At 36.1% G+C, this 15,140-nt stretch overlaps 1 protein-coding gene across 1 annotated transcript in view; it reads left to right on the top strand.

Moving 5' to 3' along the window:
- Positions 1-14,490, top strand: part of bcl2b (BCL2 apoptosis regulator b) — a 40,787-nt gene extending 26,297 nt beyond the window's left edge. Inside the window, exon 2 of the mRNA XM_019067767.2 lies at positions 13,046-14,490. Coding sequence (XP_018923312.1) covers positions 13,046-13,183 — 138 coding nt within the window. The 3' untranslated portion in view covers positions 13,184-14,490. The remainder of the gene's footprint in view (positions 1-13,045) is intronic.
- The last annotated feature ends 650 nt before the right edge of the window (positions 14,491-15,140 follow it).

Here is a 15,140-nt window from a genome sequence, read left to right as displayed (position 1 = left end):
TGACAGAACTTTTACATTATCATCTGAGTCTGCCTAAATATCATGCAAGCTGAAATGATGCTCTTGATGAAACAAAAGATCCTTACACTGAAAGTCTTTGATGTTTTGGTTGGATCTTTAGCGTAACGGTTATGGTCATAAGATAAGGTATGTTTGAGAATGGAGCATCCACTGTTGGCTTTTTACACATGGAAGGTTTGTTTGAATTCAAGGCCATTATGATTGCATCAGTTATGACCCTTTTTGCAGTTCGCTTGAACCAAAGCCCTGAGGATTTAACAGTGTTTCCTTGATGTGCAACTGTGTTTAGAAGAAGGCTTAATCAAATTAACCAAAAGTTCATTATTAGTTTAACCTGGATCTACCCCAAAACTTCTTGTGTGACAGCAATGCAAAACACAATGTTTTGACCAGTAATTTCTAATTCTGGGGCCATATTCAAGAAACATTCACAAAACTTTTTTGTTAATACTATGTAATATTACAGTAATCTGCAGGCATTGCAATAAGACCAACATAGGCTCATTGGAAATACGTGCCTCTAAATACATTTCTGCAAAACTGAAAAAACAAAACAACGTACCTATACATACAAATCATAGAAGGTTCCAGTTGAAAGCGTAATTTTCACACAGTTACTTAAGGAATATCATGTTATAAATTCCAAACAATTTTAACATGCTGCGGCATTTGAAAATGGATACTTTTTAAAATTTTCGTCACATATCCAGCTTTATATGTATGGGCTTTTATATTTAGTAGGTTTGTTAAATTTTTTTTTTTTTTGATCATTTTCACAAAACTTTCATGGTAAGAACAGAAAGAACAGAGCCTCTGCTTAAAAAAGGTTTTATTCTAGCTTTTTGTATTTTTTATCAACACTTTAATGGGAAATTTAATATAATTTCAATAAATAAAAATAGTTTTGATCAAGAACCGGAGAAAATCACATTTTTGTCAAAGACTACGTCCGGATCGGCTTCAGCATGCATAGATGAAGTAGATCGCTTCCATCAACACACCGAAAGCTTGCACAGTCCTATACCATTTCCTGTGTCAAAATTTCGATAATGTGAGGCAGTGTTGATTTATATGCGGTTTAATGTTTGATGATTATTTTACATATGTATCTGCTTATATATTTGATCGCTTGTTGCGTCTTCTTCCCTGTGATTTGATCCAGAGATTCTGTACTCTTTTAGAAGATGTGTAATAGTGCCCCCTACTGTATAACAGTGAAAACAAGTAAAGCCGGAAAATTCTGTCATTGGCAGGGAAAGAGTTAAAGGGTTAGTTCACCCAAAAATGTCTTTTGTGTGCAAAAGAAAAAAAAAAAGAATTTATTCAACAATTTGTCTCCTCCGCATCACCCTGGTGCCATTTTGGAGAATATCTGCTGGACGTATGCTGTTCTGTGTCAGCTGCATCACACCGATATGCTGTTTCCGTTCAGATCAAATCACAACAACGTAGGAAACAGATCCGGCGTGACAGATCTTTAGTGCACACAAAGTATTCTCATAGCTTTGTATAATTGCGGATGAACCACTGATGTCACATGGATTATTTTACAGATCTCCTTGCTACGTTTCTGGACTTGGGAACATTTCAGTTGCATTGCTGTCTATGCAGGGTCAGACAGCTCCAGATACTATCAAAAATATCTTAATTTGTGTTCCGAAGACAAACAAAGGTCTTATGGGTTTGACACGACATGAGGGTGAGTAATTAATGACAGAATTTTAATTTTTGGGTGAACTATCCCTTTAAAAAGTTATTTGAGAGCTTGAAAATATATTCAATTATTGCATCAAGAAACAATCTTTCAAAGTTTGAGATTGTCTTAAGAAAATTACTTCTGGTCTTAGTAGACACTAACTTGAGTTCATCCAGCCTTCAACGAATATGTAACTTCTCACTAGATAGTGAACACTTGGATGCACTTTCTTACCATAGTTAAAATACTTCAGTTGAGCTGATCGAGATGCTCAAAAATGTTTGGGGCAGGGCTGCCTTTTGGTCCGACCAGTGGCAGGCTGGTGAGTGTTTGGGAAAGAGTCATTATTTTTGCAGTTCTGTTTGATGGCACAGTAATTACACTTTACTTTAAGCCTGCAGCTATCGATTAACTGAATGAAGACGGATGGATGCCTTTGTCATTATGAATTCTCAGCTCAGCGCTGATTACCGTGGTTATTGCTGAGTTCATGTAGAAAGAGGATGGATTGGAATCGGCATCCAACTCCACACGCCCTTCCACCAGGTGATGACTCAGCGATCTTTTGCCAATATCTGTGCCCTCCACATGCACCACGCCTGCCCTTTTGGACTGCCGGCTCTTGGCAGATACAATAAGGACAGTTTTATTAGATTAGTGGCCAGGCCTGGCCTGTTTATTTATAGCAGGGGTGGCTGCTTTCTTCCCTTCTCCTCAGGGAAAGGGCAGCACACCCACATGCAGACCACCACTAACAATGCGTTAACCTCCGTCATCATTGTTCAAGGTGGAGTGGCTGAAAGCTTATTTTACACAACAATGTCTACCCTTGTGTTTGTGCATTTCCTCAGGCTTTTCCAAGTATTAAAAATGGTCATGGAGCAAATGAGTTGTGCAAACATAAATATCAGGTACTTGGTGTGCTTTTTGCACAATGAACATGATGTGGGATTGATATGGCTTGGTGTGCAGCTCCATTGTTATCTGATTTTCTGCTGTACAGAGATGGCCCAATGATTTCTGACTCCAGGCTATGTCAGCAGAAATCTTGGTTGCCCTGCCTGCAAGTTTTAATCCCAGGTGGACACTGTTGTAAAACAGCCATGTGGCCCCTTCAAGCTTGTGTCTAGTCTTGTTTAGCCAGACTTTTGACTTGCGGCATAAAGTCTGGTCCTGATCGCAGGCTATTATGGCCAAGAATAGCAGCTTAGAATATTTGCATTCACACAACCAAACACACTTATTTTCCTCTACCATTTAGGGTAGAGATTTATACCACAATAATAGATCTGCATGGAACAAAATGAATTCAAATATTGGTGTAGGAGTCTCAGCGGATGCTTTCCCCCCTGTTGAACTGATGAAACGCCTGTGTCTTGACCTCTTGAATTTGCATTGCTGTCAGACAATGGATGAGCTTCTGAGCATAAGACTATCTTGTGACTGATTCTTGTTTAACAATGCTTCATAATAACATAGTTGCAAGCCTAAAGAGACTGTATGCAAGTAAGTGAATGCAAATCCTTGTAGCTATTTAAGTTGATTCATTCTGAAAATTAGAAAGCAACTGATAATGTGTTGTACAAATACGTCATGTTGGAGCTGCAGTTTGAAGAAATTCTTGGTAGTTAGTTAAACAGTCAAAAACAATGGCATAGACATTGACCTCCTAAATACCGTGATACTTTTTGTACAATGTTAGCATTTGCTATGCATAAGGCACTTTTTTTTGCATATGCATGAATTGTGTATGATTTCTATTCTTAGCATCACTTGTTCTCTTCATAGATAAAAAAAAAAAAAAGATAAGTGCACCTCAGCACCTACTGTATGGCCATATTCCCTTACAAACTCTTCTACTTGCTACAGGAGGCCCATCTAGTTTGATCTAATTGAATCTTTCACAGACAATAGCCTGCTCAAGAATTAGATCACTGTTTTTAGCGAAGGTCACACTGGACTGAAGTTCTGTGGAAAATAAGCAGGGGATGATATTCAATCATAACCGTATGTCACTCTGGTTTCCATTGTTCATTGTCCTTTGTTTCTATCTTCCTTGCTAGCTTCCCATCCAAAATTAAAAGACTGTCCCTCAGTCCCCAAACTTTGATTTACATGTAGTTAGTTCGGATGAGAAAAGTCTATTGTGAAAAGTTCTGGCAAAACGCTTTCCCTCAATTTATTCAAAATCACATTTCTTCGTCTCGGTGAAGCATGAATGCCCCTATGAGACAATCTATGTGTGTACACACGCTAGTATTGACACTAATTTGAATATTTATGTGGTGGAACAGGTCCAATAGCAGATAATTTAGGAGACTTGCAGTGGTTGGATCCCTTATGCCAAGTCAGCTCGGCTCTCAGGTGCCTCAGGTGTTTTCTCATGAATACTAACAGCGTGCTTCTGGAAACCTGCCAGCCGCTGGAAAACACAATGAAATGACAATGTGTGCAGGATGCACAGAGCATCAGACAGATGAAATGTGATAACAACGACCCAATACACAGGGCAATATTGAGTGCTATTAAACAGTATACTGAAACCTCAAGTCCAATGCTTTGGGTTGATTTAAAATGAGACGTGCAATCTCGTTTATTCTCTGTGACCTCCCAGTATATGCAGGTGCATGAGATACGGCAGCTGCAATTACAGTGGTATGCTTGTCAGGTTTAATTAACTGCAAGGCAGCAATGCTGTCGCTCATTTTTTTTTTTCTCGGTAGTCATGTCGAATCAATTGCCAAAGGTTTTTTCCTCCTTATTGAGTTTTTCCAAGGGCTCAGTGCCCTTCTCTACCAGTTTGCTGACATGTCTGGTTATCTTGGTAAGAAGTGCAGAATTGAAGTCCTCTGTCATCATTTTGCCACTCAGCCAGGTTGTTGGACAAACACCCCTGATACTGGCTTGCTGACCTTATTGTGTGAAGCAAGTCGGCTGTTTCTCCTTCACACTAGTCCACAAATTTCCCAATACTATGTCCTAACCAGGCACAATGTGACAAGCTTCAAATCACTAAAGTGATTTTTCTGTCCTCACTAAAAAATAAATACTGTCTAAAGCTATAGTAATAGCCAATTAGGACAATTAATTTGCCAATTAAGAAGCAGCAATTAGAATTATTAGAATTATTGGAATGATTGACAAAAAATAGGCTCCATGGTGGGATTTTTGAAGGTTCACTTTCATGAATTTGTTATTCCATGTGTGTTTACACTGAGTTTAACTATATGCTAGTGTACTCATATATTTAAGATTTTGGAGTTCTTTTTCAGGAAAACAGACCAAAAATATTGATAATTGCACTCAGGTGCAGACAGAATTAGGGACCAATTCTCACTACTAAAACATATTACTAGCATATTGGCTGTTTATTAGTACTTATAAAGCTACATGTAGTCCAAAATGCAGTGGCTAGAGTCCTTACCAGGTCAAGAAAATGTGATCATATTACCCCAATTTTACAGTCTCTGCACTGGCTACCTATTAAGTTCCGTATCAGTTACAAAATATTATTACTTACTTGTAAGGCCCTTAACGGTTTATCTCTTGCATACCTAACTAGTCTTCTACCATGTTACAATCCATCACGCTCCCTAAGGTCACAAAACGCTGGACTTTTGATAGTACCTAGGATAGCAAAGTCCACTAAAGGAGGTAGAGCTTTTTCACATTTGGCTCCCAAACTCTGGAATAGCCTTCCTGATAACACACTTTCTCTGTTTTAATCTAGATTAAAAACAAATCTCTTTGGCCAAGCATTCAAATAATGCATCTCATAATCTTGGACTGCAGTTAAATCTGATCAAATGCGTATTATTATTCTTTGGCTTGGGTTAAACTAATAAATTTTGCTTGGTTGGAACAGCAGCTACAATAATTATATCTCTATTAGTTTCTTTGTTTTTGCTGTAACTAGGATTAACACAAGCTTCAGTCTGGATCCAGAACACCTGAGAAGAGATGATGCCAACCCTGAAACAACATACAGAACTACCAAATTTTGCTATAAGTTTGATTGCATCATATAATAATTGCTGTTAATAGTGTCCATCGTCTGTTTGTTTACATCTCTAATTGATTTTTCCGTACATTTCTGTCATATGTACATTAACTGACAGTCACCACTGATAAGCTACTACTAAATATTGTAGAAACTTAATTTTCTGTAAAGTTGCTTTGCAACGATTTATATTATAAAAAGCGTTATACAAATAAACTTGAATTAAAGCACATATTAATGCCTTTTCTGCACCCCCCCCCCCCCCCCCCCCGATCCCTTAATTCACCACATATCTAAACTTAACAACTACCTCGCTAACTATTAATAAGCAGCAAATTAGTTTTTTTGATGCAAAAGTCTTAGTTAATAGTTAGTTAAGATAATCTGAACCTACAAAATTGTAAGTTTAAAGAAGACCTTTGAAGTATTTATTTTTTTGTTGTTGTTTTTCACATGATGTTTCAAGTATTGATTTGTCCAGACTGTTTGCTCTCAATTTGTAGCCGGTTTGCTTTTGCACTGTACCCGGTTATAGAACAAAATCTCGGATTATCATGATATTACAATTGAAGTGATTTACCGCTTTTTTGTGCCATGCCTGTGTAAGAAGAAAAATGCCTTCCCATAACATGTAAAGATGATTTAGGATTAGGGCACACCTGTTGTGTCGAGCGTGTTATGTCTAGAGGTTTGCACTGTTGAGTCTATTTACTGTGTTTAAAACCACTGGTTGAGTTCAAAGATGGTTGAGTAGTGCAGCTTTTGATCTTCACCACATCGCTGCCATTTATCTGAGATTTGACTTTGATTATTCGGCTGTGGGTGCTATTTTCAGCATGCACTCTCACTAATATCTCCAAACTCATGTAAAAACCTGCCCTGTTCTCAGAGGGTCAAACAAAGTTCAGGACAGAGCTCAGGAGTTCCTCATTATGAACTACAGAAACATAAACAGTATTTTAAATTGCTCTTTATAAGGACAAAGCAATGATGTTGACACAGTAAATTAATGAAACAGCAAGGCTGTGTTCATCCATTTCTTTGCTAACTAATTTAAAGTACATCTATTTGTACTGACATTTGATAAACTGTCATTGATTTTGAAAAAAATGTTTTGACATGGTGACAGAGAAGGTTTTGTCTCTAGTGAAACAGCCCATGTCCCCAAGTTCTCTGTTTATGAGAAAAGTAAAACACAAGTCGAGCAAATAATGATGGTTTGTAGCCATGGAAGTCTGGCAACTGCGACATATGGACATTAACTCCCCCATCCCTGTCCTGTGGGAGCCTTCAGGGAGTTTTCATTAATGTGGCTTTTCTGCAGAAAGGGGGCTGCTGAAGATTTCCACCAAAATGTTCCAGATTTCACATGGCAGCTAAAGAAATGCAGTTGCGTGGAGTTGCTTAAGCCTCCTACTGACCTTAAGAAGCACTTCTGCTGATGAAAGCGTTTCTCCTTCACTCCGGTGAATACAGCACACATCACAAGATGAGGAAGAGCAGCTTCAAAATAGGATAACGAAGAATAACTAATTTAGCCCATTACTTCTTTGACATGCAGTATATAACATGTAGAGGACATCCCAAAATCTATTATAAAGAAGAGGAGTGTCTGAGAGAGTGTCATTGGAATATCTGATCTTGTGACAGCCATCAGTTTCTGGAAGTGTATTTATCTATCAACATGAGGGTAATGGAAAATATACGCTACACTCCAGAAGAGAAGTCACATGAGATGAGTGTGTAAGTGAGTGTATTGAAGCCTGACCGAGTGAAGGATGAAAGTGTGATGCTTGTTCCTGAGCTTCCGTCCCATGATGCCCACCTGACTCTCTTCCATCATCCACAGCTCTCGTGATGTCCGACACGCTCATGTAGTTAAGACAGCACTCGAAATCATTTCGAAACCCTCTGTTTCTGCAGTGCTGCATAGGTTATGTCCGGACGAAATACTAGCAGAGTGCATTCTGAGTACTGTATACTGTATACACTGCCTACTATATATACTATGATTGAACTCATCATAGCTCCCAAATAACACATAATGCAATTTTGCGTAAAAAAAAATCTTAATTTTTGCCAGATAAGTGAAAAATTGCAGCATTTCATGCATTGATTTGTCATTTTGCAAGTAAGAGGTTGAATCAAGCACATTGCATTATGGGATACAGTACAATACTGAACAGCACAGTATGCAAACTTAACAGCAGAAATAGAGCAGTATATTAGTACGCTGTTTAGCAGTGTTATATTAGTATTATCTATACCATTATAGTGTTTATTAATATTTTAAATGAGCTTTTATTTTTATATTTACAGTTTCGGTCATTTAATGTTTAGTTTTAGCAATTTTATATGCTTTTGTATTCATTTTTGTTTTTATATGTCTATTTAGCAGTATTTTTATTCCAGTTTTAGTCTTTATATTACTTTGGTTGCCAACTATTTTATTTTTCAGATAGAGAGTAGTATATGTAGCAGTGTTATTTTAGTATTATCTATAGTTTATCTATAGTTTTACAGTTTTAGTCATTTAAAATTTAGTTTGAGAAATTTTACATGCTTTTGTATTCATTTTGCATGTGTATATTTATTTTTATTTCAGCTTTAGTTATTTTAGTACTTCAATAACAGTTAGTCGCCAACAATTTTATTTTTCATTTGAGTTTTTTTTTTAAGGTTTTCATCTAATATTTACTTTTTATTTTAGCTTTATTTAATTTACAGAAAATGATTTTTTCTGTTATTTTATTTAACAATAATAACACTGACATGTAGCCATGTCAATTCCATCTGCTCCAGGTTAGTTTTAAGAAGTCTAGTTAAAGAAGAACTTCTCAAAAATGTAGCCTTTCTCTTTACTTATGTCTTTAGATTTCTGTGGATCAATGAAGTGTGGCCTTTCATGGCTCCTGCACTTCTAGAGCTCTTAAACTCTGCTGTCACATGAAAACAAGCCTCCAGGATTTTGTGACCTTTTAACATTGAACTGTCTGCACCATTTGGGAAACCTCTGAAAAACATTTTTTTTTCTCTCTCGTTTAAGTTTTAGTTCTCCAAACGTTTCCTCCTATTCTCTCAAAGGGACTTTCCATCGTTTGTGGGTTTATGGTATAATAGGAGGTTTTACACTGGAATGTATGTGTGGGCGAACGTATAAAAGGGCAAACTCCTCGAACTTTGTCTGCCGTGACTTGCTTGGCATTGTTTTCAGTGTGAAGTTTAACGAGGGTGGCTCATGTTGTCAAACGCTCTCTGCTCGTAAAGCAGTATTCACGCGGTGGGTGGCATGCAGTGTTTATTAATTAATACCTGAAATGTGTGGTGCTTTCATCAGGGGAGTGCACACAGTGGGAGTACAACACAAAAATGGCCAGGCTTGCATGACTGTTAAATAAGACCTTGATGAGATGATGATATTTTTTTCTTTTAAACCCAGAGGTTAATAGAGATACACTAATGTTATCCACCCGGGAGGCTCGCTTGAGCAGTTTCAATGTGAGGACGTCAGAGTTTTATTCTCAGCTGTGCTGTGTCTCTCACAGTCTGCATGAAGGGAGGATGAGAGGAAATACTTTTTTTGTGTTTTGGACTGCACCCTGTGAAGCTTCAGAATAAAAGGAAATACTTCCTGTATATCAGTTTAAAGGGACAGTTCACACCAAAATGAGCCCTTGTTCCAAATGTAGCAGTTTATGATTTTCGTTCTTCCATAGAATACAAAAGGAGAAGTTTAGCAGAATGAGACCAGAATAAAAAGTTAATGAGGCAGGGACTTTCCAGCCCCAAAAATGACACAAAAGCACCGTAAAAGCACCAAAGTATATCATAAAAGCATTTCAGCACTATATTGTAAGTCTTCAAAAGCTGTATGATGGCTTTGTGTGAAGAACAGACCAACATTAGACACAAATAATCTAAAAGTGTCATGTCAGGTTTGGCATAAATGATGGAACATACTAAAAAAAGACTTGCCTTGCATTCAAATATGCCTACTTCACTAGCAAGTGACAACACGGTGGATGTAGTATGTCTGGATTTCATGCACACTATATAGAACATACTTTTTCAATAGGTCACAAATACTTACCTACTCTGACAGTATTAGATTTCCTAGACCTAGAACCCTAGACATGTGGGGAAATAAAACAAGATATCATGGCCACTTATTAATTCATTACCTTGTTTTAGTTAAATCGTTGAGTATACATTATATTATTTCACTACTATTTTCTTCTGTGTGTCATGTGTGAAGCCCCGTACTGATTTTTTGATTTGTCATGAGTTGGACTCCAAGGTACTTTTATCATGCTCTTTTGTCATTTTTAATGATTAAATGTTTTCTCTGTGTTGGTAAAGAGAATCCTGAACATTTTTAGGTTAAAGTCATAACGCCACATCTGAATCACTTATGTACTTATGATCCTTTCTCTGCTACTTTTAGAATAATTACATAAGATATGAGGTATTTATGTCATAATTCTCTCCAGCAAGCTGAGTTTTGTCTTCTGGGGAGGAACTATGGGAGGAACTCTCCCAGGTCATGTTCGGACATCCTGTTAAACACAAAGATCCTGGTTTGGGATGCCACTTCCTTCCTCTGTCTGTCTGGTTGCCCACAGTAGTTATATTAGCGGATATCCTCTCTGTCCAGTTTTAAAGGCACTACACTAATATATGTGAGGGAATCACTAATGTGTAGATGTGTTTCCTAAATGTTGGTTTATTTATTTTTGCAATGAAATAACAGTCTGGTGCTTGTGTATTTCACATGTATTGTTGGTATATGGCAGTTTGGGTTGGGATCTATATCAGACTGCAAACACATTCTTACCACTAGGGGGCGGCAGGTGTAATACACACTTTAAACATGATTCCTTATGCCTTTACATAAAGCATAAACTCTGTATCAAGCCACAGAATGTTGCAAATATGCAAAACATTTGAGTGGAATATGCATTTTACTAGTTATTGTTATCTGTAGACTTATAACTATAATGGGACGAGATTTAAACTAAACTTTGGCTTTAGTTTCATATTTAAATGATTTTATTTTTTTTTTCAAATAATTTATTATTTCAATATTATTATTCAAACAATATTATTTTTTGATGTTAACATTATTTTTCAAACTATAATCTCATAGTATTTTTTATGCAATTGCAATTAAGCTATTTGTAATTATTATTCTAGTTGAATTTAATTAAACGTAAGAATGCTGCATGTGTTAAAACTGTTCACATTTGAAAACTATCATTCAGAAATGAAAGAAAATCTAAATAAATGAAAGTTTATTTTCTTAGTTTTACTACATTAAATTAAAATTCAATTCAAAATCGAGTACCAAATTATTACTCCTATAATAAAAATTAAGTGCCTAAGAAATTGCTCTGAGATTATGAATGATCCCAATCCTAATTATAATTATTTTCACAGTTTTAGTAAACGAATGACTTTTGACTCAGTTCGTGTCACTTGTGGGGTGCCCCAGGGCTCAATTCTGGGTCCAACCTTATTTTCCTTATACTTACCCCCTCTTCGTTCCATTTTTGAGGCCCATAAAGTTTCATATCACATTTATGCCGATGACACTCAGCTCTATTTTCCATTAAAATCATGTACTGATTCAGTTTCCTCTCTTCTAGCTTGTTTAGAGGACATTAAGGCTTGGATGGACAATAATTTCCTTCAATTAAATCAGAAGAAGACTGATGTTATGTTGTTTGGCCCTTCACACCTTTTAAATAATATAAGTTCTACCTTAGGCCCCCTTCAAGATAGCATTCGTGATAAAGTTAAAAATCTGCGAGTTACCCTTGACCCTGAGTTAAAATTTGATAAACAAATCAACTTTGTAGTTAGAGCCAGTTTTCTGCAGCTTAGGGGACTTCGCAAGCTGAAAAATATTCTAAGCTTTAGTGATTTGGAGACTGTTATTCATGCATTTATCTCAACCAGGCTGGACTACTGTAACGCTCTATATGCTGGAATAAATCAGTCCTCTCTCTCGTGAATACAACTGGTACAGAATGCTGCGGCTCGTTTTTTAACAGGGACAAAAAAGAGAGAACATATTACACCTGTGTTATCATCACTTCATTGGCTACCTGTTTGATTCATAATTGATTTTAAGGTTTTAGTATTTGTATTTAAATCACTTCATGGTCTTGCCCCTTCATATATTTCAGACCTTCTCCACTCGTATTGTCCAGTGAGAACACTCAGATCCTCCACTCAGATGATATTAAATGTTCCAAAATCTCAACTTAAATCCAAAGGCGACAGAGCTTTCTCAGTTCTTGGTCCTAAGCTCTGGAATTCCCTACTTTGTCTATTAGACTTTCCCCTACACTTTTTGCATTTAAATCTTCTCTTAAAACTTATTTTTTTCTCAGGCATATGTGTAATTTGATATTAATTATTAAATTAATATTATTATTTTTTAGTCTTAAACATTGTTTTAAATTGCATGATTTTTCCGGTCTTAATTCTATTATTTTTGTTTTGCTTTCTTTTCACATTTTATTATTAGTCTTTAAATTGTATTGTACAATGGATGTTTTGTTTGGTATGTTGTGCAGCATTTATGTTGTTTTAAAGGGCTATATAAATAAACTTGACTTGACTTGATCCATTCATGAGGAACTGTTCATGGTCTTATTACAAATACCACACTTAAATTATGTACGAATTACGGTAAACTGTTATCAAATTTGCCATTTTTAAAGTCTGTAAAGAGTCCGAAATTTTCACACGTTAAAAAATAAATACGACCTCACGTTGCGTCAATCACGTTTACACACTGCCTCAGAAACTTTCGTCTATCATATAAAAATCGGATCGGGTTCAATTTTCGCCGTTTTTTACATCCGCAGCAAGCATTTGACTCTTTTTTTGTTTCTGTGCATGACGATGATGAATACGAAAAAACACATTCAAAAATTTTGCACTACGTGTGCAAAGACCTTAACACTTTAGTTTAGGCACCAATTATTAGCCCGTTAATTAGCATGCATATTACTAGTACTTATAAAGCACATATTAATGCCTTGTTCTGCATGAACATATTCTAGATCCCTAATCCTACCCAATAGATAAACATAACTACTACCTTACTTAATATTAATAAGCAGCAAATTAAGAGTTTATTGAGGTCATAGTTAATAGTAAGAATTGGTCCCCAAACTCAAGTGTGACAATCTAGGCTGTTATGTTTTCTGAAAACAAACCTAATTAACAGTAACAGTGATGCATTAGTAAGCACCATGATTAATATGTTCAGTTTAACATCATGTTTTGATTAAATTTCTCTCTCTCTCTCCCCTCAGGAGGCGTTTGTGGAGCTCTACGGCAGGCAGAGGGACTCTGTGTTTCGCAGCTCTTGGTCATCGATAGTAACGGTCTTCGGTCTAGCTGCTCTTGGGGCCGTTGGCTTGACCATAGGAGCCTACCTTGCTCAGAAATGAGGAACCTTCCCCTTCTTCAGTCGCTTGTCCTCTCTCTCCGTCTGAACCCTTCCTCTGCTTTCCCCAGAAGACATCCATGTCCCAGGACTGCTCCTCTTCAAAGCCTCTCTCCCGCTCTCTACAAGGCTTTCTTCTCTGCCCTCAAACACAAAGACAGAAAAGACAGGAAATGAAAAGACAGGCGCTGCCGACAGATCATGAGAGGATGGAGGAGAAGAATAATGAGGTGAAAGAGACTATCATCGGCAGAATCAGTTCAGATCTCAGAGTGAAACATTATTGACAGTTTTGGTGGTCCTATATGTAAAAATGATGGAAAAATAGAAACGACAAGCCACATCTGGAGGTTTTAAAGGTCTGTGCTGATTGAAAGCATCTTCGGACGACACCAGCACTCTCCAAATGTCCTTTAAGAGCCAGGTTGATCTTTAGAGACAATCTGCACTAAACTACCATCGTTGTTTTTGTAGGATGAATTGTAGCCCATCTTCTACCCATTGCTTTTTTAGGCTAACGTTTCTTGTGCTGCCATCCTTGAGTCAAAAAGAACCTGAAGAACTGTGAGGAGGAAAAGAGAGAAATGCAGAGACAGTGTCCTTCAAGCCACTGGAGTTTGATGAAAGTGAGATATAGTATTGCAGAGGGAACAGTTGAAAAATAAACAGTGGGATGCCAGTCTCTTTTTGTAGCAACCTTAAAGAGCTTTATTGAGGACTGAAGAAGGTTTTGAAGAAGCTTTGGGCCAGAAAGTAAACAGAAAAGAACAGAATGAGAAAGTACTTTTCAGACTTTGGTTAGACACTTTATTGACGTTCAACAGATGTGTGTGAGCCGGTCAAAAGATCTCAAACTGTACAGTATGTAAAGAGCTGACGCTTTATTCTTCTTAATACTGCAACTACACTTCTGTTCACTGTAGTGTTCATTCATACACCAAAAGAAGCAGTTGGGTGGATCTCAAATCTGTCGAGGTTGTATTTCACCTCAAAATCAAAAGAAAGATTTATTCATATATTATATATACACACTACCGTTCGAATGTTTGAGGTCATTAAGTTCTTTTTAAAGAAATGTATACTTTTGTTCAGCAAGGATGCATTAAATTGACAGGCTTTTATGTTACAGAATCAAATTTCTGTTTCAAAGAGATGGTGTTCTTTTAAACTTTATATATCAAAGAGCAGCGAGTCAGTATATTAGACTGATTTCTGAAGGATCATGTGTGTAATGATGCTGAAAATTCAGCTTTGCATCACAGGAATAAGTTAAAATGTGAAGAATATTAAAATTAGTGCTGTCAAATAATTAATCGCGATTAATTGCATCCAAAATAAAAGTTTTTATTTATATAATATATATATATATATATATATATATATATATATATATATGTGTGTGTGTGTGTGTGTGTGTTCTGTGTATATTTATGTATATACAAATACACACACATACAATATATATTTTGAAAATGTTTACATATATTTACATGTATATATTTATATGATTACATGATTATATATGAATACATTTAATATATAAACATAACATTTTTCTAAAATATATACATGCATGTATTTGTATTTATATATACATAATAAATATACACAGTACACACATATATATATTATGTAAACAAAAACTTTTATTTTGGATGTGATTAATTGCGATTAATCGTCTGACGGCACTAATTAAAATAGAAAGCAGTTGTTTTAAATGCTAATAATATTTCACAACATCACTGTATACATGCATCCTTGGTGAACAAAAGTGACTTCATTCAAAAACATTTTTTTGAAACATGCCAATAGATATAAAGCACATTTCTCCCCACCATTCATATTACTGTAATGTAATTATTTAAATAAAGTACATATTGCACACACACATACACTGAAAAAAATTATTGATTGAATTTACTTAATTTTTTAAGGTAAGTGGTTGCAATCAATTTATTTTA

Source organism: Cyprinus carpio, chromosome B2, assembly GCF_018340385.1.
Source record: "Cyprinus carpio isolate SPL01 chromosome B2, ASM1834038v1, whole genome shotgun sequence".
NCBI classification, from domain to species: Eukaryota; Metazoa; Chordata; class Actinopteri; order Cypriniformes; family Cyprinidae; genus Cyprinus; species Cyprinus carpio.
Note: the sequence above shows the minus strand (reverse complement) of the source record. Positions and strands in the feature narration are given on the sequence as shown.